The following is a 24910-nucleotide window of genomic DNA, read 5'->3' on the forward strand; positions in this document are numbered from 1 at the left end:
TGAATAGTCACAATCTGCATAACTTTTGGATCTTCCTACTGTTGACTCTATTAAGCCATGTAAACACCTTTAACTCCATAAAGATATGACGTATAATACATGTATTATAATGTATCAAAAACATATAGTAAGCCTAATCCATCAAACATTCAGATATGTGGATGCAGCTAAGCAATCCACATTCTCTGAGAAAGGTTAGAGATTCATTAACTTTTTAAAATAGCCATTACTTGTAATAATTACACTAACTAGTAGCAGACTAACTAACTAGTAAATAATCAGAGGCTTTTTGTTCACATCTCCTCGTTTGTTGCATGGGCTGAAAAATGGGTAGATTTTCTCAGTGAAAGACTGACCAGTGAAGGAGTAGATACGAGCCTTGGTCCCTACATTGTAGAAGGAGACGAGACCCTCTCCATAATCCACAAACACCCCCACCTTCTGGGGCTTGTCTTTTAGGGAAAGAGAAACAGGACAAGATTCATTAGCCACATATTCACGCCCATTTCTTAGCCAAATACACCAAAACCCATTCTCTGGGCACACTGTTACTTTCCCCTTCCTCTGAATGGACTCTCTAGCAACACCTAAATCCCATTCCATTTTTTCTCTGACTTTAACCTCATAATAAAATTTCCCACAGGAAAAGCCATCGATTCCCAGGACACAGGCAGAGGAGTCAAATCTCTCAGGGTTATTGGGAACATCTCTCCAGGATCCACAATGCTTCACTTGTTTGCCATCTTTAGTCAGGATGAGTTTAGGGTAAGCTGTTTTTGGATCCAAAATCACATTCACTAGAAAGGAAACACATGCACAGTGAAAAATACAATACATGTAGCTAATTTAAAGACTCCGTCTGAGAGGAGTCTAAGCTTATGTTAATCATAACCATGAGAACGTTACCTGCATAACGTTTCTTTAGTGTACTCAGATCTGCTGATGGAGAAATATTTAATGTTAGTGTACACAGCTATTACAGATTTGAACAGAACAGGTTTTGAAACACTAGGCATAAATAGTCACAAAAGGAAAAACTGGCTAAAATACAATAAACAACTGAGGATCAAACACTACCAGACTTTTAGCAAATTTTTTTAACCCTGGTCCTATGTCTGTCTTACCAGTGCCAAAACCTTTTTTATGAGTCTTTTCCACTCTTTTTGACGAGAGAGTGCTGATCTTGTTGAAGTAGATTTTGTCTTCTGTCTGAACATTGCTTGTTGTAGTTTTAGAAACTTCTGTCAGAATCCCCTGCTGTGTGCTCAGGGTAGCAGATACCTCTTTTTTCTCCATCACTGAGGAACTTTCAGACACCAGTAAAGGATGAGAGGGAACAGAATTTGTACTCTCAGAAGCTGATGCAGAAGACTTTTGAATAACTGAAGGTCTGTGTGGACAGTGAACTATGAAAAAAAAAATGATTTGCTGTTAAACATAGACTAGTAGAACAGAGTATATTTATATTCCTTAAAGGGATAGTTCACCCAATAATAAAAATTCTGTCATTAATTTCTCACCCTCATGTCATTCCAAACCTGTATGACCTCCGTTCATCTTCAAAACATGAATTAAGATATTTTTGATGAAATTGATTTTAGTTTTTTTTGCACAACAAAAAGTATTTTTGTAGCTTCATAAAATTACAGTTGAACCACTAATGTCACATTGACTATGTTGTCGATGTTCTTGGTACCTTTTTGGACCTTAAAGGTTGTATCAGCGATTCTAGGCTGAAAAATAAAGTGTCAAATTCAGCTGACCTTTCTTCATGATCCGCTCGCTGCCTGCCCCATAAATTGGCTGTAAAAAAAAACGCGTCTCTGTGGTCAGCCTTGGGTCCGAGATATGCCAAAAAAAACAATCGGTGCTACCAACGATTCCACAGAAAAACAAACAGTGTTCCAACCAATCACCGTCAGGGGGTTGGTGTTGTGGACTTTCCTACTGGTGCAGGGATGTGAGGGAGGCAGAGCGGAAGTGTCACGGTACTGAGATCGACCGGCTTCTCATGTCTTGTGATCTGTGAGTTTGTCTATGTTGTCTGTCACGCTCTCTGCGCAGCTGCCAATCAGTCCCGCACCAGCTGCAGCACATCATCTCGGTCTACTTATACTCACCTCATTCTCTCTTCCTCTGTCAGATGATTCACCCCGGACCTCGTTCGTGTTGTGTTTGCCTTGCCTGTCTCTGGAGTCTTCGTCGCTGGATGTTGTCTGTGTCTTCGTGTGATCTGCACTGTTTGTCACGACACCTCCGCGCACCACTCTGGATTATTCACGCCGTTTCTCCGTCATCGACCATCAGCCCTTGCACCACCCATCCGAGAGACATTCATCATCACTGCACTGAGTTTACCTTTTGTTTGTCTTCAATAAACTTCATTCACCTGCATTTGCTTCCTCCTCGTTTGTTTATCGTCACAGAATCATCTGACCGTCATGGAAGCAGCAGGCTCCTCCCCATCCACACTGGAAGACTTCATGCGAGCCTGCGTCTCTCGGATGGACAGCCAGGATAAATCAATGGTCGAGTCCGGACAGGCCATTCGGGCTCTCGTGGTGCAAGTGTCCGAGCTCACCCAGCGTATGCAGCAGATACAACTTCCCGCTGCGCCACCCACGCCGCCAGTGATTCCATCTCCCCCGATACCATCCAACGTGACGCCACCATCGGAGCCCCGCCTTCCCTCCCCGGAACTCTACAGCGGTGAGCCGAACTATTGCCGGGCTTTCCTCACTAGATGTTCTATGCATTTCGCTTTACAGCCTCGTACTTTCGCTAGTGAGGAAAGCAAGGTGGCGTTCGTGCTCACCCTGCTGTCTGGGAAGGCGGCGTTGTGGGGAACGGCGGTGTGGGAGAACCAGGACCCTTGCTGTGCTTCGTTCACTACACTCTCCGCCGAGATGAAGAGGGTGTTTGACCGCGCGGTCGCAGGAAGAGAGGCCGCGCGGCTATTGACGGATCTCAAACAGGGGGAGAGATCCGTCTCGGACTATTCTATCGAGTTCCGCACCCTCGCGGCAGAGTGTCAGTGGAACGAAGAGGCGCAGTGGGACATGTTCCTGCATGGGCTGGCCGACCGAATCCAGAAGGAAATCTACGCCCTGGATCTACCCGCCACTCTCAACGCCCTGATCGACCTGGCACTGCGGGTAGACTCTCGACTCTCCCGAGCCGAGCGGCGGTGTCTACCCGTTCGGCTCCCCCCTGGGGAGGGAACATCATCTCGAGCCAGCGGCGGAGATTCGGTCGGCCCAGCCAACGATCACGAGCCCATGCAGGTGGGGCGAGCTCGGCTTACCCGGGAGGAGAAGGAGAGGCGGAGATCCCAGGGACTCTGCCTGTATTGTGGAACATCTGGACATTACGCCTATAACTGCCCGTTAAAAGGGCCAGCCCGGCAGTAAAACTGAGGCTACTGTCGGGTGGGATCTCCGCTACAAAGACCTCATCCAGCGCCACCTCCACTCTTCTCCCGGTTAGGCTCAGATGGTCCAACCATGATCACCGCTGCACTGCACTTGTGGATTCCGGGGCTGAAGGTAATTTTATGGACTTTAATTTTGCTCACCAGAACCTTGTTTCCCTCAGGCCCCTCAATGATCCCATAGCTGTCAACGCACTCAATGGTCAGAATCTTCCCACCATCACCCACATCACGGAACCCGTCACTCTCACTGTGTCAGGCAATCACAGTGAGAGCATCTCATTCTACATCATGAACTCTTCCCACTCCCCCATCGTTCTCGGACACCCATGGCTCACCAGGCACAATCCCCGGATTGATTGGCAGCTGCAGTCGGTGTCTGAATGGAGCGTTAAATGTTATGAATCTTGTCTGGTGTCTGCTTGTTCGTCTGTTTCTAGCTCTGTGTTTCAGGAGAAGCCGATGGATCTAAGTAACGTGCCCGCGGAGTATCTCGACCTGAAGGAAGTGTTCAGTAAGTCTAGGGCTGCTTCTCTTCCTCCACATCGTCCCTATGACTGTGCAATAGAGTTACTGCCAGGTACGTCTCCGCCTAAGGGCAAATTATATTCACTTTCAGTTCCTGAGAGAGAGGCTATGGAGAAATACATTTCTGATTCTTTAACAGCCGGGTTCATTCGACCCTCCTCTTCTCCAGCGGGGGCGGGGTTCTTTTTTGTGGGGAAGAAGGATGGGTCTCTGCGACCTTGTATTGATTACCGGGGGTTGAACAATATCACGGTAAAAAACACCTATCCTTTGCCGTTGATATCTTCAGCCTTCGAGAGGTTGCAGGGAGCATCCGTCTTCACTAAATTGGACTTAAGAAATGCTTATCATTTGGTCCGCATAAGGAGGGGAGATGAATGGAAGACCGCCTTTAATACCCCCAGGGGGCACTTTGAATACTTGGTCATGCCCTTCGGCTTGTCCAACTCCCCAGGGGTCTTTCAGGCACTCGTCAATGACGTGCTGCGAGATATGGTCGATCAATTCATATATGTCTACCTGGATGACATATTGATTTTTTCCTCTTCTCTCCAGGAACATGTGCAGCACGTCAGGCGAGTGCTCCAGAGGCTGTTAGAGAATGGGCTTTTTGTCAAGGCGGAGAAATGCGCTTTTCATGCACAGTCTGTTCCTTTCCTAGGGTACATCTTGTCGCCGGAGGGAGTGTGTGTGGATCCCGAGAAGATCAAGGCTGTGGTGGATTGGCCAACTCCAGATTCCCGTAAGGCCCTGCAGAGGTTTCTGGGGTTTGCCAATTTTTACCGGCGTTTCATTCGCAATTTCAGCCAACTAGCCTCGCCTCTGACCGCCTTGACCTCCCCCAGAACGACGTTCAGGTGGTCGGATGCAGCCGAGGCTGCGTTCGCCAAACTGAAAAGCCGCTTCGTTTCGGCTCCCATCCTGATTACCCCTGATCCATCACGTCAGTTCGTGGTGGAGGTCGACGCGTCTGAGGTGGGGGTAGGTGCGGTATTATCACAACGCTCTCCCTCAGACGACAAAATGCATCCCTGCGCGTTTTTTTCCCATCGTCTATCGCCAGCTGAATCAAATTACGATATTGGTAATCGAGAGTTGTTGGCAGTCAAATTGGCATTGGAGGAATGGCGCCACTGGTTAGAGGGGTCGGGGGTACCTTTCATAGTGTGGACCGATCATAAAAACCTCGAGTATATTAGAACAGCTAAAAGATTGAACTCTAGGCAGGCTCGGTGGGCATTGTTTTTCGGACGCTTTGATTTTACTCTTTCGTACCGCCCGGGTTCCAAAAACGTCAAACCCGATTCTTTATCTCGCATTTTTGACCACTCCGATCGCCCGTCTACTCCCGAGAGTATTTTTCCCGAAACGCTTATCGTTTCAACTCTCATATGGGAGGTCGAATCGAAGGTTAAAACAGCCTTAGAAGGGGTAACGCCCCCGGCCGGATGCCCACCGAATCGTTTATTTGTGCCAGAGGGATTACGGTCCGAGGTTATCCAGTGGGGACATTGTTCCAATCTAGCTTGCCATCCGGGAGTTAGTCGAACCATTTATTTGGTCAAGCAACGATTTTGGTGGCCTCGTATGGCTCGTGATGTTCGCAGTTTTGTTTTGGCTTGCTCAGTTTGTGCCATTGGCAAGACTTCCAACAGACCCCCTGATGGGCTCCTTCAACCGCTGCCGGTACCTTCGAGACCCTGGTCCCACATCGCTCTAGATTTTGTCACCGCCCTCCCACCCTCCCAGGGTAACACGGTAGTTTTAACCGTGGTGGACCGGTTCTCGAAGGCTGCCCACTTTATTCCCTTGCCCAAATTACCCTCAGCCAAGGAGACAGCGGTGACTGTCGTGGATCATGTCTTTCGGTTACATGGCCTCCCGACGGACGTGGTCTCCGACAGGGGACCCCAATTTGTGTCCAAATTTTGGCAGGAGTTTTGTAGGTTACTAGGGGCTACTGTTAGTCTTTCGTCAGGGTTCCATCCGCAGAGCAATGGACAAACTGAGAGAGCCAACCAAGATTTGGAGAGAACGTTGCGATGTGTGGTCGCTAGAAATCCTTCCTCCTGGAGCCAAAAACTCTCTATGGTGGAGTATGCCCACAATTCATTACCAGTATCTTCTACGGGCCTATCCCCATTCGAATGTAGTTTAGGGTACCAGCCACCAGTTTTTCACAGTCTGGAATCCGAAGTCGCGGTTCCCTCCGCTCACGCGTTTGTCCAGAGGTGTCATCGCACCTGGACTAGAGCCCGTGAGACTCTACTCCAGGTGGGAGCGCGCACCAAGGCTAAGGCTGATCGCCACCGGTCGAGGCCTCCCGTATACGTCGTCGGTTCCAAAGTGTGGCTTTCTACTAAGAACATTCCTCTCCGTTCCGTATCGAATAAGCTTGCTCCCAAATTCATTGGCCCGTTTCCTGTCACCAAAATCATTAGTCCGGTGGCAGTCCGCCTTAAACTTCCTCCAGTATACAGGAGGATTCATCCCGTCTTTCATGTCTCCAAAATTAAGCCCGTGTTTTTTGCACCCATTAATCCGCCAGCCCCGGTTCCCCCACCGCCGCGACTCGTAGACGGGGAACCTACATATTCGGTTAATCGTATTCTGGACTCAAGGCGCAGGGGACGCGGATTCCAGTACTTGGTGGACTGGGAAGGTTACGGTCCGGAGGAGAGAAGTTGGGTACCTGCCAGGGACATCCTGGATCACTCCCTTATTGATGATTACAATCGACAGGTAGAGGAGTCTGGGAACGTCAGGGGACGTTCCTAGGGGAGGGGGTACTGTCACGGTACTGAGATCGACCGGCTTCTCATGTCTTGTGATCTGTGAGTTTGTCTATGTTGTCTGTCACGCTCTCTGCGCAGCTGCCAATCAGTCCCGCACCAGCTGCAGCACATCATCTCGGTCTACTTATACTCACCTCATTCTCTCTTCCTCTGTCAGATGATTCACCCCGGACCTCGTTCGTGTTGTGTTTGCCTTGCCTGTCTCTGGAGTCTTCGTCGCTGGATGTTGTCTGTGTCTTCGTGTGATCTGCACTGTTTGTCACGACACCTCCGCGCACCACTCTGGATTATTCACGCCGTTTCTCCGTCATCGACCATCAGCCCTTGCACCACCCATCCGAGAGACATTCATCATCACTGCACTGAGTTTACCTTTTGTTTGTCTTCAATAAACTTCATTCACCTGCATTTGCTTCCTCCTCGTTTGTTTATCGTCACAGGAAGTCCACAACACCAACCCCCTGACGCTGATTGGTTGGAACACTGTTTGTTTTTCTGTGGAATGGTTGGTAGCACCGATTGTTTTTTTGGCATATCTCGGACTCTAGGCTGACCACAGAGACGCGTTTTTTTTACAGCCAATTTATGGGGCAGGCAGCGAGCGGATCGTGAAGAAAGGTCAGCTGAATGTGACACTTTATGTTTCAGGCTTGAAATTGCTGATACAACCTTTAAACGTGGTAGGACCCTTGCAGTTTATCGAGGGTCAGAGAGCTCTCGGATTTAATCAGAAGCATCTTACTTTGAGTTCCAAAGACTAAGGAAGGTCTTGCAAGTTTGAAACGACAAAAGGGTGAGTAAATAATGACAGAATTTTCATTTTTGGGTAAACGATCCTTTTAATACTTACGTGTTTCAAAGAATTTCTTCAGTTCTATTTTGATGTTTTCTTGAAGGCTCTGGAGAGCTTTGTCCAAGGTTTCTGTGTTCAGATCTATGTTCATAACAGTAATGTTGCTCCAGGGCTTGACTTGTGGAGGTATGCACGCAGATGAAAAAGTCTGCAGTATTGCAAGACAGAGGAGATCCCTAAACATGCGTTTTGATCTGATTAAAACATTGTGAGAAGTATCAGTGAGTAAAGACAACTGACCTGTAGGAGGTGCAGATGATCCTCAGTGTGTGAGAGCTGCTCCAGCTCAGTGTCTCTCCTCTTGAGCTCTGTGATTTCCTGCTCCAGCTCTTTAATAAGCTCTAAAGCCTGTGCTTCTGCTGTTTTCTGCTTCTGCTCCATCACCTCCAGCAGCTCAGACTGACATCTCTCAATGCAGTTATTCAGAGCAGTGAGAATTTTGAAACTGTTGTGCTGGTTAGGTTAGGAAAAACAGATTTAATATTAAGATTCATGTTTAGTATTCTATAGCAAAAATAACGTATAAAAATTTTTAATGGCTTTGAAAGTGCACCTTATTGGTTTTTACTGAGCTTTTTATCTCTTCAGTCTTCTTCATTCTATCCTGTATTATCATCTTGACTTCCGCTTGTGTTTTTTCCAGCTGAGCCTGAGGATGAAAAGTAGGCAAGTTCTTCTTTTAGTGATTTTGTAGTTTTATGACAATTTTAGTCTGATTTGCACAAATTGTATTTGTTTAAATATCTTCAAATTTGTATTTCTCACCCTCCGATCTCCACTGTCTTGTTCTATGGGAACAATGTTGTGAGTTTTGTGTCCTATTTCAATGCAGATCAGACAGAGAAATGTCTGGTCGTCTTGGCAGAATAGCTCCAGTGGTTTTTCATGTTTCACACAGATATAATCTTCCAGGTTGTTCACAGCGTCGATCAGTTTGTGCTTTATGAGCCTTGTTGCTGTTTTGTGATTTTCCAGGTGAGTCTCACAGAAAGATGTTACACATTGCAAGCATGATTTTACTGCTTTTTGATTTCCATGGCAGACATCACACAGAACATTAGATTTGTTTAAGCTTTTTTGCATCTTTGTGCGGTCAGCCATCACAATTGAAGCTCTGTTTATTTTCAGTTGTGGATTTTATTTTTCCTATTAAAAAAGAGGACATTTTAGTATAGAAACTCCAGAAGTTGTGTCTACATGAAGTGTTGATTGGGTCGGTGCACACCTTCTAACATGGCACTGAAAGCGGCTTGTCAACATCTGAAGTAAGTCAACTCTGTTAGTTAAATAGTAACAATATGAGGTTGTTTAATGTAATTTGATTTGCAAGTGACATAATTTATATTACTAAAAGTTTATCCTTTTTTTCTTAAAAAAAAAGGTTTTATTCAAGATTCCGTTGAAAAGAAGACAGCAGTTAATTTTAGTTAGTTATGTAAGGTCTGCATTTAATTGAACTTAATTCGAATAATGCAGCATACTGCTCTCTCTGCATTATTCTAGAATTAAATTTAAATAATGTTTTAGTAAAATTTGTGTATCTGCTAACAGATAACATAAATGTAATTAGAAACACTGCAATGCTCTTCTCACTTTCTTGAATAATAAAAAAAAAATCTCTTACCTGTCTGTTATGGTTGCCTTTGACTTTCAGGCAAAAATACACAGCAGAACTGATTGTCTGTGTCATTCAAAGCCAAAGACTGAAGAAGCTGTTCAGTAAAGGTAAGGATTTATATGTATTATTGATGTATTGTTTCAGTTTCCTTTTTTTGTAAAGGTGTGGGCTAAATCCTCTGTAAACATTACGTCATAGAGTACTAGCCCAAATGTCAATATACCTTTAACTACTCCTTAGTTGTATATTTGTAAACTCACTGAACGCGATATTAGTCAGTGGATCGCAAAATGTAAACATTTTCAAATTCTAGAATTTGAAATGTTTGCTATTTAAATCACTGCTGCAAACTGTCACAGAATGTTGGGGATAAAATCATCCATGTCTTTACTTAAAAGGTAGGCTAATAATAAATGATGTGACATTATTGCTGACATATTATCAGGGAAACTGATTGTGAGGTTGTTGTACATTGTCTTTTTTGACATGGATAGCTGCAGGTTGGAGAATTGGGCGTGTCAAAAGGCCTTTACAATTGGTCACGAAAGCTTCCTGTTTTACATAAAAGCGTATATACTATTGGTTTACTGATTAACAGGAAGTGACAAGCTCAACATTAACAAGAGATGTGTACCTTGTAGCCATCACTCCTAACTATCTGTTCGTCTGTCTCATAAATTCTTTTATCTTAAAACCTAATATCTTTCTATTTAGGCTCTCTCAAGCCAACATCAAACACAAACTTAAAAAAAAAAAAGATTTATTAAAAAGTCAACCTGACACTTCTCAATGATTTAGAATGGCTTAGTAAAGTTATTTGGTGCTAATCAATCTAACAAACACACAAAGTTATTGAAGAAACATTTATTTACTTTCCCAAATAAATAAATAAATACAAATAAAGAAAGAAAAAGAGGAAATTCATTCAATGTACAATGTACAATAAGCAAGACAATTATTAATATTTTATGCCTATGCAGTTAGATAATAATAAAACAAACACATATTACTCTGAACTGCTCCGACTCATACTTGCTATTCCCTGAAACTATAGATGGTAGGACAGAGAAAAAGTTGAAGCAAGAAACAAGAAACAAGAGTAAGGACGTACTTTACTGAGCTTCACATTTACCTACACTCTTAAAAATAAAGGTGCTTCATGATGCCATAGAAGAACCTTTTTTGTCTAAATGGTTCCATAAAGAACCTTAAACATCTAAAGAACATTACTGTTTCACAAAAGGTTCTTTGTGGCGAAAGAAGGTTCTTCAGATTATAAAAAGGTAAGAAAGATGGGTCTTAAAGAACCTTTGAATGAATGGTTCTTTGTGGAACCAAAAATGATTCTTCTATGGCATCAACCTTTTAAAGCACCTTTATTTTTAAGAGTGTATCCAGGTATGAAATTACTTTTCTAATTTACTATTTATCTTGGTTGTTGGTAGTACACAAACACATGCCAACAACACTTAACCAGCTAATGTGTGGGTGTTTGTGTGTGTGTGTGTGTGTGTGTGTGTGTGTGTCTTTAAGAAATCAAACACTTTAGTGCAAGGTTCCACGGAAAGGGAATCCCGGGTATTAAGACTTGTATGGCTTAATATAATGTAAATGATGTCTCTTGCTGAAATATGTAGTAGAAAACCTATGAAAGATTTACATTATTTAAAAAAAATCCACATCGTTTTATACATATTTTCGACTATGGGGGCGCCATTATTTCGATGCTGTGAAATGGTTGCACTCGGTGGGATACTGCCGCTGCAACACAACTCAGAATAAGCAACTCAGAAAGTAAAATTCTGATACGATGCTACATTGTGTCTTTTGTAATTTTCAGCTGAAGGGCGACAAGAGAAGCAATGTCTTCACTGCTTTCCTAGCGATAAGAAGAAGAGAATGGTAAGATGCCTGTGGACGAATAAAAAAACCTGAAGACCTTCGTCTTTGTTCTCTCCAATTTAGTCGTGGTGCCTTTGAGGCCTTTAGTAGACCACAACTACTAAAAGAGCTAATCAACAGCAGAGACAAGAAATGCTAGATGCCATCCTGACAGGATGTAAACATGCTGATGCTTGTCATGTCGCCACAGCCGCTAAAGGAGTTTCTCAGCACAGATTTCACTCGATATCTGGGGCATTTATTCTCCTTGTGGGAAAAATTATTGGTAGGGAATTTGGTTTAAGCCTACGCTTATATCAATCTCCGCCTGTAAGCTCTTTCAGTAGCTGTGCTTATATCAGTATTTTTTTTCCGTTTTAGTTTTGTTGTGCTCAGGGGCGTAGCAGCCAATTTAAAAGTGGGGGGGGACAGTATGGTCATGTCACCCAAAGGTGATGTTCATACAGTATAATACATTCTGTTTACAAGAGCAACAAGATTTGAAGCTCATGGCAGATGCCCAAGAGATTCGCGCTGTGATTGGCTAAATGTTACTTCACTCAAATCTAAGTAACAAATCACAGACCAGGGGCGGAAATATTGGCGCTAGGTCAAAAAAAGTACGGGGGACAGAATTACCTGTTTCTAAAAGTGAGGGGGATGTGCCCCCCCCATCCCCCCCGGTTGCTACGCCCCTGGTTGTGCTACAGTATAAATAGCAACTGGTGGTGCCAGTAACTCCCAGAGTGCAACCATTTTACATCATTGAAATAATGGCGCCCCATTAATTATGTGGATTTTTATAAATAATGTCAATCTTTCATGGGTTTTCTACTACATATTTCAGTAAGAGACATCATTTACTTCATATTAAGCCATACAAGTCTCAACTAACCGTATAGATAATCAGAGGCTCTGAGTTAATATCTCCTCTTTTGTTGCAAGGGCTGAAAAATGGATAGATTTTCTTGGTGAAAGACTGACCAGTGAAGGAGTAGATAAGAACCTTGGTCTCCACATTGTAGAAGGAGACCAGACCCTCCTCATAATCCACAAACACCCCCACCTTCTGGGGCTTGTCTTTTAAAGAGAGAGGAACAGGATGAGATTCATTAGCCACATATTCACGCCCATTTCTTAGCCATATACACCAAAATCCTTTCTCTGGGCGCATTGTTATTTTCCCCTTTCTTTTGATGGACTCTTGAGCCATACCCAAATCCCATTCAGTCTTATCACTGACTTGGACCTCAAAGTAAAACCTCCCACAGGAAAAGCCATCCATTCCCAGGACGCAAGGAGAGGTGTCAAATCTCTCAGGGTTATTGGGAACATCTCTCCAGAATTCACCATGACTCACTTGTTTCCTGTCTTTAGACAAGGCGAGTTTAGGGTGAGCTGTGTTAGGATCCAAAATCACATCCACTGCAAGTGAAACACAAGTAAAGTGATGAATGCATTAGAAGCAGCCGTTCAGATCATGTTAATATTAGCCATATTTATCTTACCTGCATAAAGTTGCTTTAATGCACTCAAACCCAGACCGAACCATGAGACATTCACTTGCTTAATATACCCTGCTTTCTTTGAGCGAGTGCCGCAGTCTGTTTTACCCAGGGTGAAGTAGATTTTGCCCTCTGTCTGGTCATTGCTTGTTTTAATACTTGAAATCTCAGTCAGGATGCCCTGCTGTGTTCTCAAAGTAATAGATGCATCCATTTTGTCCATATCTGAAGTACATTTAGGTACCGGTGAAAGATGGGAGGAAACAGAATCTGTGCTAGTGCTGCCAAATACTAATAAACTATTACCTAAAGGTTGTGATGTTGGTGGAATGAAGTTGAATTCTTGAATAACAGAAGGTTGAGCTGTGAAAGAAAATGTGAAAATCCACTTAAGTGTTTATATATAAAGTATACAACAAGACTGATGCAAGACTTATTTAATCGCTAGATCAAGAACTGAGAAGAAAACACTATTTAGACAGCTGCAACTTGTAAAAGTATTGCTGGCAGTAAAAACTGTGCATGTAACCTCAGTTCTCAGGTATTGAAGTCAATGGCTACCAGCAACTGTTTGGTTACCAACATTTTTCAAAATATCTTCTATTGTTTTTAACAGATGGACAAGATTGATACAGGTTTGCAGCAACAAAAGTGTGAGTATATGACAGATTTTTAAAAATATTTTTGGGGTAAACTATACTTTTTTTTTTTTTACTTAAATTACTGTTAAAAAACATGTTCTAAATAAACTTGCCCTTTATGTCTAGAAAATATTTCAGTATACTTTTTTTATACTTCATTATACAGTTTATATATAAATTCACTTCTGTACTGCTTACTGATCTCATGGATTTTTTTCAGTTCCTTGTTGACTTTTTTCTTGAGGCAAGTAAGAGCTTTTTCTGTGTTGAGTAGATCAGTGTTAATATTGATGTTTGTCCAGGTCTTGAATTCTGGAGGGCTGCACACAGATGAGTAGACCTGGAGTAATGGAGGAGAACAGAGTAATGCTTCAGAATGAGAAGCGTTGTCTTGTGATGTCAGCAGTAAGAGAGAGACTGACCTGTAGGAGGTGCAGATGATCCTCAGTGTGTGAGAGCTTCTCCAGCTCAATGTCTCTTCTTTCGAGTTCAGTAATTTCCTGCTCCAGCTCTTTAATCAGCTCTTCAGCCTGATTGTCTGCTGCTTTCTGCTTCTGCTCCATCACCTCCAGCAGCTCACACTGACATCTCTCAATGGAGCGGATCAGATCACTGAACAGCTCAACTTTATTTGCTTTATTTCTCTCATTGGTGCTCTAGTTATGTTGAGAAGAATAATAGACACTGAATCCAAGTCAGATTCCAAACCCTTTTTATCACCAGCTCTATACAATAGATAATTGTATTTAAAAATAATTAAGTAGATAATTGTTGAGTTGTCACTAACAACACACCTTGTTGGATTTTGCTAAGTTTTTAATCTCCTCAATCTTCTTACACCTGTCCTGGATCATTAGCTTTATTTCTTCCTGTGTTTTTTCCAGCTGAATCTGAGGACAGAAAGCAATATTTTTTTTTACAGCAAATACATCAAGTGGACATGCTTTCTTACAGTCTTAACGGAATAGTTCACCCAAAAATGAAAATTCTGTCATTAATTACTCACCCTCATGTCGTTCCAAATTCGTAAGAGCTTTGTTCGTCTTCGGGAGCACAAATTAAGATATTTTTGATAAAAACCGAGAGATTTCTGACTATGTCTCCACAGACAGGAAGGGTCCTACCATGTTCAAGATCCATAAAGTTATGAAAAACCTCGACAAAATGGTCCATGTGACATCAGTGGTTCAACTGTAATTTTATGAAACTATGAAAATACTTTTTGTATCACAAAATCGTATACTTACGCATATGCATGCACTTGCACTCTCCAACTCCTGGTACTTTTCTGGACCTTGAACGTGGTAGGACCCTTGCTGTCTTTGGAGAGTTCATCAAAAATACCATCAAAAATATCTTAATTTGTGTTCCGAAGATGAGCGAAAGTCTTATGAGTTTGGAACAACATGACGTTGAGTAATTAATGACAGAATTTTTATTTTTATTTTTATTTATCACCGCAACATTGAAAAATAAAAGGTCATCATTTATCATGCCATTGTGTGTGTATCATTTTGTAAAAAATAAGCCAAAATGTAAATTATTAACTGATATTTTTATCTGCTACTGAATTGCTTTAGAAAGAGAGTCATATGGACATAGAGCTGCTCTTTGTTTCACAGAAGAAGTTAAAATGACATGGAGATAAGTAAATTAATTTTGTGTGAACAGTTCCATTAAGCAGAATTAAATAATACTTAATATCTTCTGATCTCTCGTCTTACCCTCTTGTCCCCACTCTCTTCCTCTATAGAAACTGTGGTATGAGTCTTATGATCTGTTTCAGTGCAAAACAGACACAGGCAGGTCTGATCATCTCTGCAGAACATCTCCAGTGGTTTATCGTGTTTCCTGCAGATGTAATCTTCCAGATTGTCCACAGGGTCAATCAGTTTGTGCCTTACAAACCTTGGTGCAGTTTTGTGATGGTCGAGGTGAGTCTCACAGAAAGATGTTACACACTGCAAACAAGACTTTACTGCCCTTAGCTTGTTTTCAGAGCAGACATCACATAAAACTTCATGACAAGTTTTTGTTTGGTGTTGAAGTTTCTTTAGCTGTTGATGCACCTTGTAACGGTCAACAACCTTTTGAAATGCTACATTAATTTTCAACGCTGGCTTACTTTCAAATCCTTCCTTACAGAGAGGGCATAGATAGAGCTCTCCACTCTCCCAGCATGCCTCAATACAGACATTACAGAAGTTGTGTCCACATGAAGTGGTGACTGGGTCGGCAAGCACATCCAGACATATGTGGCACTGGAGCAGCTCACCAGAGAGTGATGAACTAAAGGAAGTCATGACTGTAAGTGGAGAAACAGGGACACCATGAGGTTTTTCATAGAAGTGATCAGAGACCAATATATTGTATAACAAAGAAGAAAAACAGTTAAAGGTGCCATAGAATGGGGGGCGCTATGGAGCAACGTAGCAGGTAGACGTGTTTGCCATCTTCTCCACAACCAAGTCGATAAAATAGTAATCTTCGTATCATTAGACTAACTTTAAATGGGCTAAAAGTTTAGCTAGACAACCATAGCGCTACATTTGATCTTTAAACTTTGTCAATGCCGTCAAAAAAACAGCCCCAGGACGTTAAACCTTCCCAGTCACAGCCTGAGGCTACTGACAACATGGCGATGAGTGACCAAACGGCGGGCCTCGGACTTGAAGGAAAAGATATGTCGCTGATGATGGAGAAGATCTCGGATAAGATTATCAGCGCCTTGGACGAGAGATTCGACAAACTTGAAGCGACTCTTCGAACTATACAAAAGACGCAACGAGAGTTAATTGAGAGAGTCGAGACGGTATAGGGGCAGTCCGGTGATCATGAAACCTGTATCCTTTCCCTGGAAACATCTGTGGATACTTTAAGCAAAGAGAACAAGATGCTTAAGTCCAAGCTTAACGACCTTGAGGGCCGATCGCGCCGCAATAACATCAGAATTGTTGGTATCCCAGAAGGAGCTGAAAAAGGAAGGCCAACCGAGTTTGTGACGGAGCTGATAACGCAACTTTTCGAAGACTTCTCCGAACCCCCAGTCATCGATCGCGCACACCGAGTTCCACAGCCAAAGCCCCTGGAAGGAGGTAAATCGCGCGCAATAATTGCGCAGATTCGTTACTTCCAGGATAAGGAGCGCATTTTACGCCTTATGCTGCGTTCACACCAAACGCGAATATGCGTCTAAATTCGCGCCTGCCGCATCTAGTTATACGCGTGACCACTTTGTGTTCATTCGCGCGTCAAGAGCGAAATCGACGCGTGTAAAAAAAAGTTTGAAGCAAAATTTACGCGCGTCAGAGGCGAAAGTTTCAAAAGTTTTTTTTTTTTTTTTATAAATTTGCACAAAGGTTAAAAACCTATTTTTTGCTTTGTAGTTTAACATAAGGCAGCAACATAACAAAATGTGAAAAAAATGAAGGGGTATGAATAATTTCGCAAGGAACTGTATATGGCATAAGAAAGGGCAAAAATTCTCCAGAAACGGTTTTACAGGTCCATTTACAACCCTAGGATTTGTTCCTTGAATTAAATGGTCTGTTATTACCTTATTTGGAAGGTTAATGAATAATAATGATGAGTTCTGCTCTGATTGGCTGTTTCACAGAGCGGCTCATTTCAGTAGCTCACACATGGAGGAAAATATATATTAAATCACGGAGGCCGAGCCGCTATTAATAGTGGGTCATTGAAACTACCATTTTGAATGCATGATCATTTTACTTTCACTTTTGAGACTTGCAATTGCACGTGCTCTGTGTAACTTTATACTACAGTGGGAGTACTTGCCACATATTTTACAAGTTTAGATGCTTGTTAGTGATGCTCAGGATTGTAAATCATTCACCATCGTCAGCGCAGTCATCTGTCCTTACTCTGCAGTACATAAGATTTCACTTACCACACAATTAATGTAACAGGCTACTGCTAGCAAGAAGCTAACCGTGTCCCTTTAGTGGCTCGTCTCATTTTATTAGAACGCCTTGTTTGTTTTCCTTGCCTTTCTGAGTACAGACACCAACCCATCCCTGCACTTAACATCCCCTGCACAACCTGGAACATAACATTTATTTCTGTGATCTGCCATTTTCGCTGTTTGTCCTTGCTTTGTTTTGTTTTTTTACAGTAGCCTACCTGCAGAACTTCTGAAGATTCGGCTATGCAAATGTCAGGGGCGTGACTATTAATGATCGTGACTATAACGTCATAGTCCGTGTTACGTTAGGATTAGCCTATTTTTCAGTGGTCTTTTGCAAACACCAGATTTATATAAAAAGGAGAAAAAGATGGTGTTTGAGACTCATGGTATGTCATGTCCATGTACAGAACTATTATTATTCAATTATGCCAAGGTAAATACAGTTTTCCATTCTATGGCACCTTTAAAGGATCAAGTTCGTTTCTAGAATGAAAAATTTCCCCCAACATGATTACGTAATGTGTGAAGTCACAGACACGCATCAGTGCAAGACAAGCATTTGTGGTTAAAAGTATATAAATTTGTATTTTTCTTAGAAAATGGCAGATCGTTTTGCTAGATAAGACTTTGCTGGGATTGTGTAGAGCCCTTTGAAGCTTAACTGAAACTGCAATGTGGACCTTCAACCTGTTGAAAAATACTGGAATGTTTTCCTCAAAAACCCTAAAAGACTGAAAAGACATGAATATCTTGGATCGGGGTGAGTAAATTATCAGGAAATGTTTATTCTGGAAGTGAACTTCTCCTTTAAGAGAATGAGCATTGCGTTGTGATCTAAATCTTTATTTTCAGCAAGTGAGCTCTGGCTCATATAGGCAGCATAGCTAACAAATAGCTAAATGCAAAGTGCGTATGTTAAAATATATACAGTATGATTTTGCAAATCTTCACCATCAATCTAATTTGCCTTACATGTGAAAAATATATAAAAATAATGCATACTGCACATGATTAATTTACATGTGAAATGTCACATGAGTATTGTTTAATAAAAAAATCTTCGTAGAGTAGTCTATATTCTATAGCATGGTACTGTGTCTGTTCTTGTCAAGATTTAGATAGTCTAATCTTATATTTAGGGATCGTTCTTAAGTTAATTGCTTTACAATACATTGCGTATAGTTTTTAATCTATGAAATCTCACCTGTCTGTAGTGTTGTTTCTGGCTCGGGAGAAAAATACAGTACACAGAAGGTCAGACCAGGTTATATAGTGAGGTAAAGTCGGTTTCAGTTTCACTTCAGTGTAAAATCTTACATAATACTACTAACACACCTTTTTTTGTTATTGTAATTATAAGGCTATAATAAGGTTGTCGCTCTGTGAGAATGGTTTAAGACTGGACCAATAATGTTATATATGGACCAACAAAAACCACGTGTGACTGGTTATGTCTGTTATGTTAGGTGTTCTGCTAAATTATGTTTCTTTCTAAGCACATTCAAACTAATAGACTTCTGTGAAGCTTAAATAAATAAAAAGACTTTCAAACCGTGTTGCTGTTTATGACAGCTGCAGGATGTAGGAGGAGTTACTGTACACTAGTAGGTCTTGTTTTCAGGCTATTTATGTAAACTGGCCCACCCCAGTTAAGTTTCGTTTCTAAAGGTGTGTGCAAATTTCCATTTATTGAAACTGTCTTCTTTGTTCAATCTCCATTGTGGAATCAGTATTAATCTAGAAACAAAATGTGCAGATATAATGAGATATAATGTCAAAACAAGAAAGGAAAAATAAGGAAATGAAATGCCTGTCATGTCTATAATTTCAGTGCTATGTATTTTGAGGTTGTAGGATGATAATCTGGCAGAATCTTCAGTTACCAGTTTACTACTGGTAAAACTTGAGAAAAAAAAAAAAGCTAAATTACTTGACAACAGAATATCAATGTATCACTGTTTTCAGAAATAACTGATTCACGAAGAGGAATGTTAATATACTCAAATTCAATTGTTCAAATTGGAACCACACATTCTTAATAAGGTCATAAAGTAGGCTATGTATATTATGAAGGGTTTGTATTATTTTATTATTTTAGGTTTGAACATAATTGTTAAAATTGTTATGGGAAAGGGTCTCTCATCCAAATCTCTTCTTCTATACCTAAATCTATACCTTTCCATTTTCCATACACCTATCCAGTGTTGTACAATGGCAGTTGTGCTGAAATATTCCTTAGAGTTTTGTCAGATACAGAAAGCAGCAGGAATGAACTTCCCAAAATTTGTGAGTCACGGTTGCTTTAACAGGTGCTGACCAAAAGTCTCCTGTCCCTTTAAGAGGAGCTGCAGTCTGTGATTGAAAGGGCAGTGTGTATATGAGTCAGGGGCTTTAGAGCCAGCTGAGTGTGAGTGTGTGTGCAGGCTGCCAGGAAGCGGGGCAGCAACCACACCATCTACAGTCCCAACAGACTGCTGTCCTATGCGCAGTCTGTGGCAGAGCTTTTCTCTTTTTCTTTCTACTCTCAACTCTCTTCTTCCTGTAATCTCTTTCATTTTCTAATCTTGGAGTAAAAACCAGACTGAATTTTTGGGACTTATTTGGGATCCAGACACACCCCCAGTTGTCCATCTCTGTCTGGGACCACAGTGCGCTGTTTTGTGACTTACTAGTGACAGATCCTGCCATAACCACTGTCACCCATGCTGCGTGTGTTTATTCTATGCGCTCAGAATGTGCTGACGCATGATGAGGACATTAGCGATGCCTACTGCACCGTCACTTATGAAGGTAGGGGCCAGACCAGGGTGAATGAGTGAGGAGTTTATGTAGAATATGTTGTAGAGAGTTTGCTAGAATGCCATTTTCTTTTCTGCACAATCACATTCATTCTCTTCTCTCACTGTCTTGTGTCAGTCTTCCTACTTTCTACATTCCACCAAGCTGGCTATTATTGGAAAAGCAGTTGCAGTCTCTCTCTCTCTTGTGTATATTTATGGGTGTCCTGTTACACTTGGAATATGTGTGTGTGAACGAGTGCTGCAGATCTGCTCTGTGTTTCTAAGAGATGCTATGTCATCACAGTTTGGTTCAGCGTGGGGCTCCTGTTTGCTTTACATTCAAAGCTTTTAGGGAGCCATAATTCATGCGAGATGGATAAGCTCCTCTGTGTCAACCAGGCATTCGGTCGTTGTTTTTTTTATACCTGGTTTCTGCCTGCAAACCAGGTATAATCAATATTCATTTCTTACTATTTAATATTAAGACAAATAATAGAATTTTAAAAGAAGACTGCATCACAGGAATAAATTACATTTTAAAATATATTAAAGTACAACACTTTATGTAAAATTGTAATAATATTTCACAATATTACTGTTTTTTTTTTTTAAAACAAAAGATGCAGCCTTGGTGGGCTTAAAGGGACAGTTCACCCAAAATAGAAATTATGATTTACTCACCCTTAAGCCATCCTAGGTAAATATGACTTTCTCCTTTCAGACGAATACAATCAAAGTTATATTAAAAAATGTCCTGGCTCTTCCGAGCTTAATAATTGCAGTGAATGGCTGTTGAGATTTTGAAATCCAATAAAGTGCATTCATCCATCATAAAAAGTACTCCACAGGGCTGTAGGTTGTTAATAAAGGCACCCTGATGTGAATCAATACGTTTGTGTAAGAAACTCTTGTATGTGTGTTCATGAAAGAGTGGCATTTCAGCAAATGATGTAGGACATAGGCATAGCGTAAGCTCCGGTGAGAATATGCTAGTCTCACTTTTCTTACACAAATGCATCAATTTACTTCAGGGGGCCTTTATTAACCCCCTCAGAGCTGTGGAGCACTTTTTTTATGATGGATGAATGCACTTTATTGGACCATTGAACATCAACAGCTATTCACTGCCATTATAAAGCTAAAGAAATTACGTTTTTTGAGGAAAACATTTCAGGATTTTTCTCCATTTAGTGGACTTCTTTGAACTTCTAAAATGCAGTTTAAATGCGCCTTCAAACGATCCCAAATGCAGTTGTAAACTGTTGTTTCACTAGATAAGAACCTTCCAGCTGGGATTGTTTACAGTCGCATTTGGGATTGTTTAAGCTGCATTTAAACTGATTTTTTTTTTTTTAGTTTAACCTTAGGGCACCATAGAACTCCACTATATGGAGAAAAATCCTAAATGGTTTTTCTCAAAAAAAAAAACAACAACATCATTTCTTTACGACTGAAGAAAGAAAGACATGAACATCTTGGATGACAAGGGGGTGAGCACATTATCTGTAAATTTTTGTTCTGGAAGTGAACTTCTCCTTTAAGTACTTGAGTACAATGACCTGAATTTTGCCAAATGTTTTTTTCTCTACCCCCACAGAGATGCGTAGGAGCTCGTTCACCCCCAGGGTTAAAACCCTCTGTGTTTGTCGGGGAATGCAGTTTGTTTGCTCAATAGAGGGCTTGTCATTGCTGTAGTCATGAGGCAATCATATACCAGCACTCAGACACAAGCAGAAAAGGCTATGTTAAAGTGCTACAGTAAATCATGAAATGAGATCAATACAGTAGAGCATTACCTTCCATTACATCCATTCAGTGATGCATTTAAGAATAACTTAAACTATTATGAGAGCATCTTGCACTCTCAGTTATACTGTTTTTTTCATACTGTTTTGTTGTGTCTTTTATTTCTGAGGCTTTGGAAAATCTAACAAAAATGAAACGTAGTCTATACTACACAATCTTGCAGCATACCAATTTTGCAGCATTGAACAGTCTGTATTTGCTGTATATATTTAACTTCACATAATCTTATTTCAATCCACGTCATGATTGTTTACAAAAAGATGATGCAAGCTTAAAGGTAAAATGTGCAGGCTTGCATCGCCAAACTGTATTGCAAAAATTAGGCCTCACTTATTCTATCTGCCGTCAGTGGACAAACTGAAGAGTCTCGCCCCAAACTCACATCATTGGATGAGCCACAGTTGCTGTGTCAGGCTGGTTAGGAGGCTTAATATTTTATCCCAAAGTGTTGTACCTTTTCAGCTAAATCAGCTTATACAGTCAATCTCAAAAGTTTACATACACCTTGCAGAATCTGCAAAATCTTAATTATTGTTTGTCCTGAACAGTTAAACTGCCCGTTGTTCTTCAGAAAAATCCTTCAGGTCCCACAAATTCTTTGGTTTTCAGCATTTTGTGTATTTGAACCCATTCCAACAATGACTGTATGATTTCAAGATCCATCTTTTCACACTGAGAAAAACTGAGGGAGTCATATGCAACTATTACAAAATGTTCAAATGCTCCATCAGGAAAAACAATGCATTAAGAGCCAGGGGTGTAAACTTTTGAACAAAATGAAGATGTGTACATTTTTCTTATTTTGCCTAAATATCTTTTTTTTTTTCATTTAGTACTGCCCTTCAGAAGCTACAGAAGATACTTGCATGTTTCCCAGAAGACAAAATAAATAACTTACATTTACCCTGATCTTCAAATTCAAAAAGTTTCCACCCCCCAGGTCTTAATGCATTGTGTTTCCTTCTGGAGCATCAGTGAGTGTTTGAACCTTCTGTAGTAGTTGGCTATGAGTCCCTCAGTTGTCCTCAGTGTGAAAAGATGGATCTTAAAACCATACAGTCATTGATGGAAGTATTCAAATACACAAAAATGCTTAAAATCAAAGAATTTGTGGGACCTGAGGGATTTTTTCTAAAGAAGAGTGGGCAGTTTAACTGTTCAGGACAAACAAGGGACTAATGAACAACTAAACAAATCACACAAAAAAAAAAAGCTGTGGATCATTCAGGTAGCAGCACAGTATTAAGAATCACACTTGTGTGAAATATCCTATTCAGGTCAGTACTAAATAAAAAATAACATGCACTTTGTATGCAGATTCTGCAAGGTTTATGTAAACTTTTGAACTCAATTGTAGTTGTCTCTGCATAATAAGCTAGTTGAAACATAAAGAAATCTGACTAAGTCATGGCAGTAGGTGGTGCTCCTTGCCTGGAAATGTCAGCTAAAAAGTAACAAGCCTACACAGAGACCACAGAGACTCTTGTAGTAGAGTATACTGACAAAAAAAACAACAACTCTGTAAGATAACTAATGTTTGTAAGTGCATAAATGAGTGAATTTCAGTACTGATGTAGGCAATTAAAGGTGTGATTAAATCCCAAAATATCTATTACAAGATGCTGTTCTTGCAAAGTCCACTGCATCATACAAAACTTAAAATCATATGTAAAACTTAAAGATATTTTATATTCATTAATGTTTTATATTCTAATTAAAAGAACAGAGAAAAGATAATTGAGGAGAAAGAAGAACAAGCTGCAGGAAATGTTTAAATTTCCTCTTGAGTTATGGGCTGGGTCACTGCAGAGGAAAGTGTGGTCCACAGTAAGTTTGGCTCTGTAAGTTCCTACATGACAGTCTCTGTGTACGCATGTAAGGGAACACTGTGAAATACATTGATCAATTCGGACGCCATATCAAGGACGCAAACAGAAATTGATTTTCAGGACTGAGGTGGGCTTATCAACCCGCCTATACATTCCATTCTGGACATCAGACTCATCTTCAGTTTTGGACTTAAAGATCACAAGACGCCTTTATCTTCAGAGTAACCTTTTTCAGGGTCCTGCTGGGATCTGTTCCTCTTTTGTGGTCTGATGGTAGTTTGGCTTTCTTCTTGTTGGAGAGTTTGGGCATCAAGGCAGCATGTTGAGGTGTTTGCTACAGAGGGCGACCAACCTGAGAAATGTAGAAAAAGGGGAGAGGCATAGCGACCCGCTTGCTAGCATCGTTTTCAGAGGTAAGAGATGACATCAAAAACGTGATTGTCTATCCAGCTGAGAGCATGGAAATGTTGGCTTAGATGCAGATTTTAGTCATTGAGACTGTTGGGTAGTTTAGTAAAATAGCATTTGTTTACTAACAATATTAGTATTTTACACAATAAAATGAGCCATTTCTCTTTTAAATTAGAGGCACCTTTTTGATATTGATTGTTGAAAGGTTGAAATAGCACGTTTCTGCCAAGTATGTAATGAATGTTTTGCCAACTTTACTCTAGGATGATAGATTATTTCCGCCAATAGCAGCATCATCATCATCTGCAAGGTTCTAGACAATCTAAAAGATTTTTTGGATAGATCTGAACTTGATTCTTTATTTTTATTACTTCTCGCAATGAATGAATGAATGAATGTGACGGACACTCGTTTTAGACTACCTCGCAAACTGAGTGGCAGTTCCTCTCATTGTTCCATGTTTCCTGTTCCAGCGCAGGGATGGACAGGAACATGCGTTTGTGAGCATGTGGGATTGATGAGCTTGATGTGTTTTTGTATTCCGAGTTTCCATAGCAACAAAGTCCTTTTCTTTCTTTAACCATGGTCCTATTTGAATGTCTAAATGATCACAAAACAAGAAAACATTAAGATTTTAAGTTAATATTAAGTTAATAAAGATGAGGTTTGTTTTGAGTAGGACTTTATTTTGCAGGATGCTGAGAGAAACAATGTAGTTCCTGCCTTGTGTTATATAGCAGATCACTGGTGATCATTATCTTGGCACACTGCTGGAAAGTATCAAGGAGAACAGAGATTTTTCTAAATTCAATTTGGATACTTTTATTTTGTGACAGATAAGAGAGTATAGTATTGTTTGCAGTGCTATGTAGTTATATCATAGTACCATAGTATAGTTGATTCAT

The 24910-nt window shown here is 40.8% G+C and overlaps 2 protein-coding genes across 2 annotated transcripts in view; one reads left to right on the plus strand and one right to left on the minus strand.

Moving 5' to 3' along the window:
* Positions 1–11991: 11991 nt before the first annotated feature.
* On the minus strand, positions 11992–19734 carry LOC141331584 (E3 ubiquitin-protein ligase TRIM39-like). Its single transcript, XM_073836630.1, has 9 exons — positions 19497–19734; positions 15377–15556; positions 14976–15115; positions 14046–14141; positions 13674–13907; positions 13450–13591; positions 12917–12973; positions 12614–12835; positions 11992–12530 (listed from the first exon to the last, which is right to left on the minus strand). The coding sequence occupies exons 1-9, from the start codon at positions 19732–19734 to the stop codon at positions 11992–11994; spliced, it is 1848 nt and encodes a 615-aa protein (XP_073692731.1).
* A 3918-nt stretch (positions 19735–23652) lies between these two features.
* dysf (dysferlin, limb girdle muscular dystrophy 2B (autosomal recessive)) overlaps positions 23653–24910 on the plus strand; it is a 94774-nt gene continuing 93516 nt past the window's right edge. Inside the window, exon 1 of the mRNA XM_073836632.1 lies at positions 23653–24007. Within this exon, the coding sequence (XP_073692733.1) occupies positions 23914–24007 (94 nt within the window). The 5' untranslated portion in view covers positions 23653–23913. The remainder of the gene's footprint in view (positions 24008–24910) is intronic.

Source organism: Garra rufa, chromosome 3 (assembly GCF_049309525.1).
Source record: "Garra rufa chromosome 3, GarRuf1.0, whole genome shotgun sequence".
NCBI classification, from domain to species: domain Eukaryota; kingdom Metazoa; phylum Chordata; class Actinopteri; order Cypriniformes; family Cyprinidae; genus Garra; species Garra rufa.

Coding starts and splice junctions, on each gene's coding strand:
- LOC141331584 (XM_073836630.1), bottom strand. CDS start 19,734: ATGAAAGAGATTACAGGAAGAAGAGAGTTGAGAGTAGAAAGAAAAAGA. Junction 15,116..15,376: donor CTGTAAGGAAGGATTTGAAA/GTAAGCCAGCGT, acceptor ACAATCTGGAAG/ATTACATCTGCAGGAAACAC. Junction 12,531..12,613: donor ATTAAAGCAACTTTATGCAG/GTAAGATAAATA, acceptor TTTCACTTGCAG/TGGATGTGATTTTGGATCCT.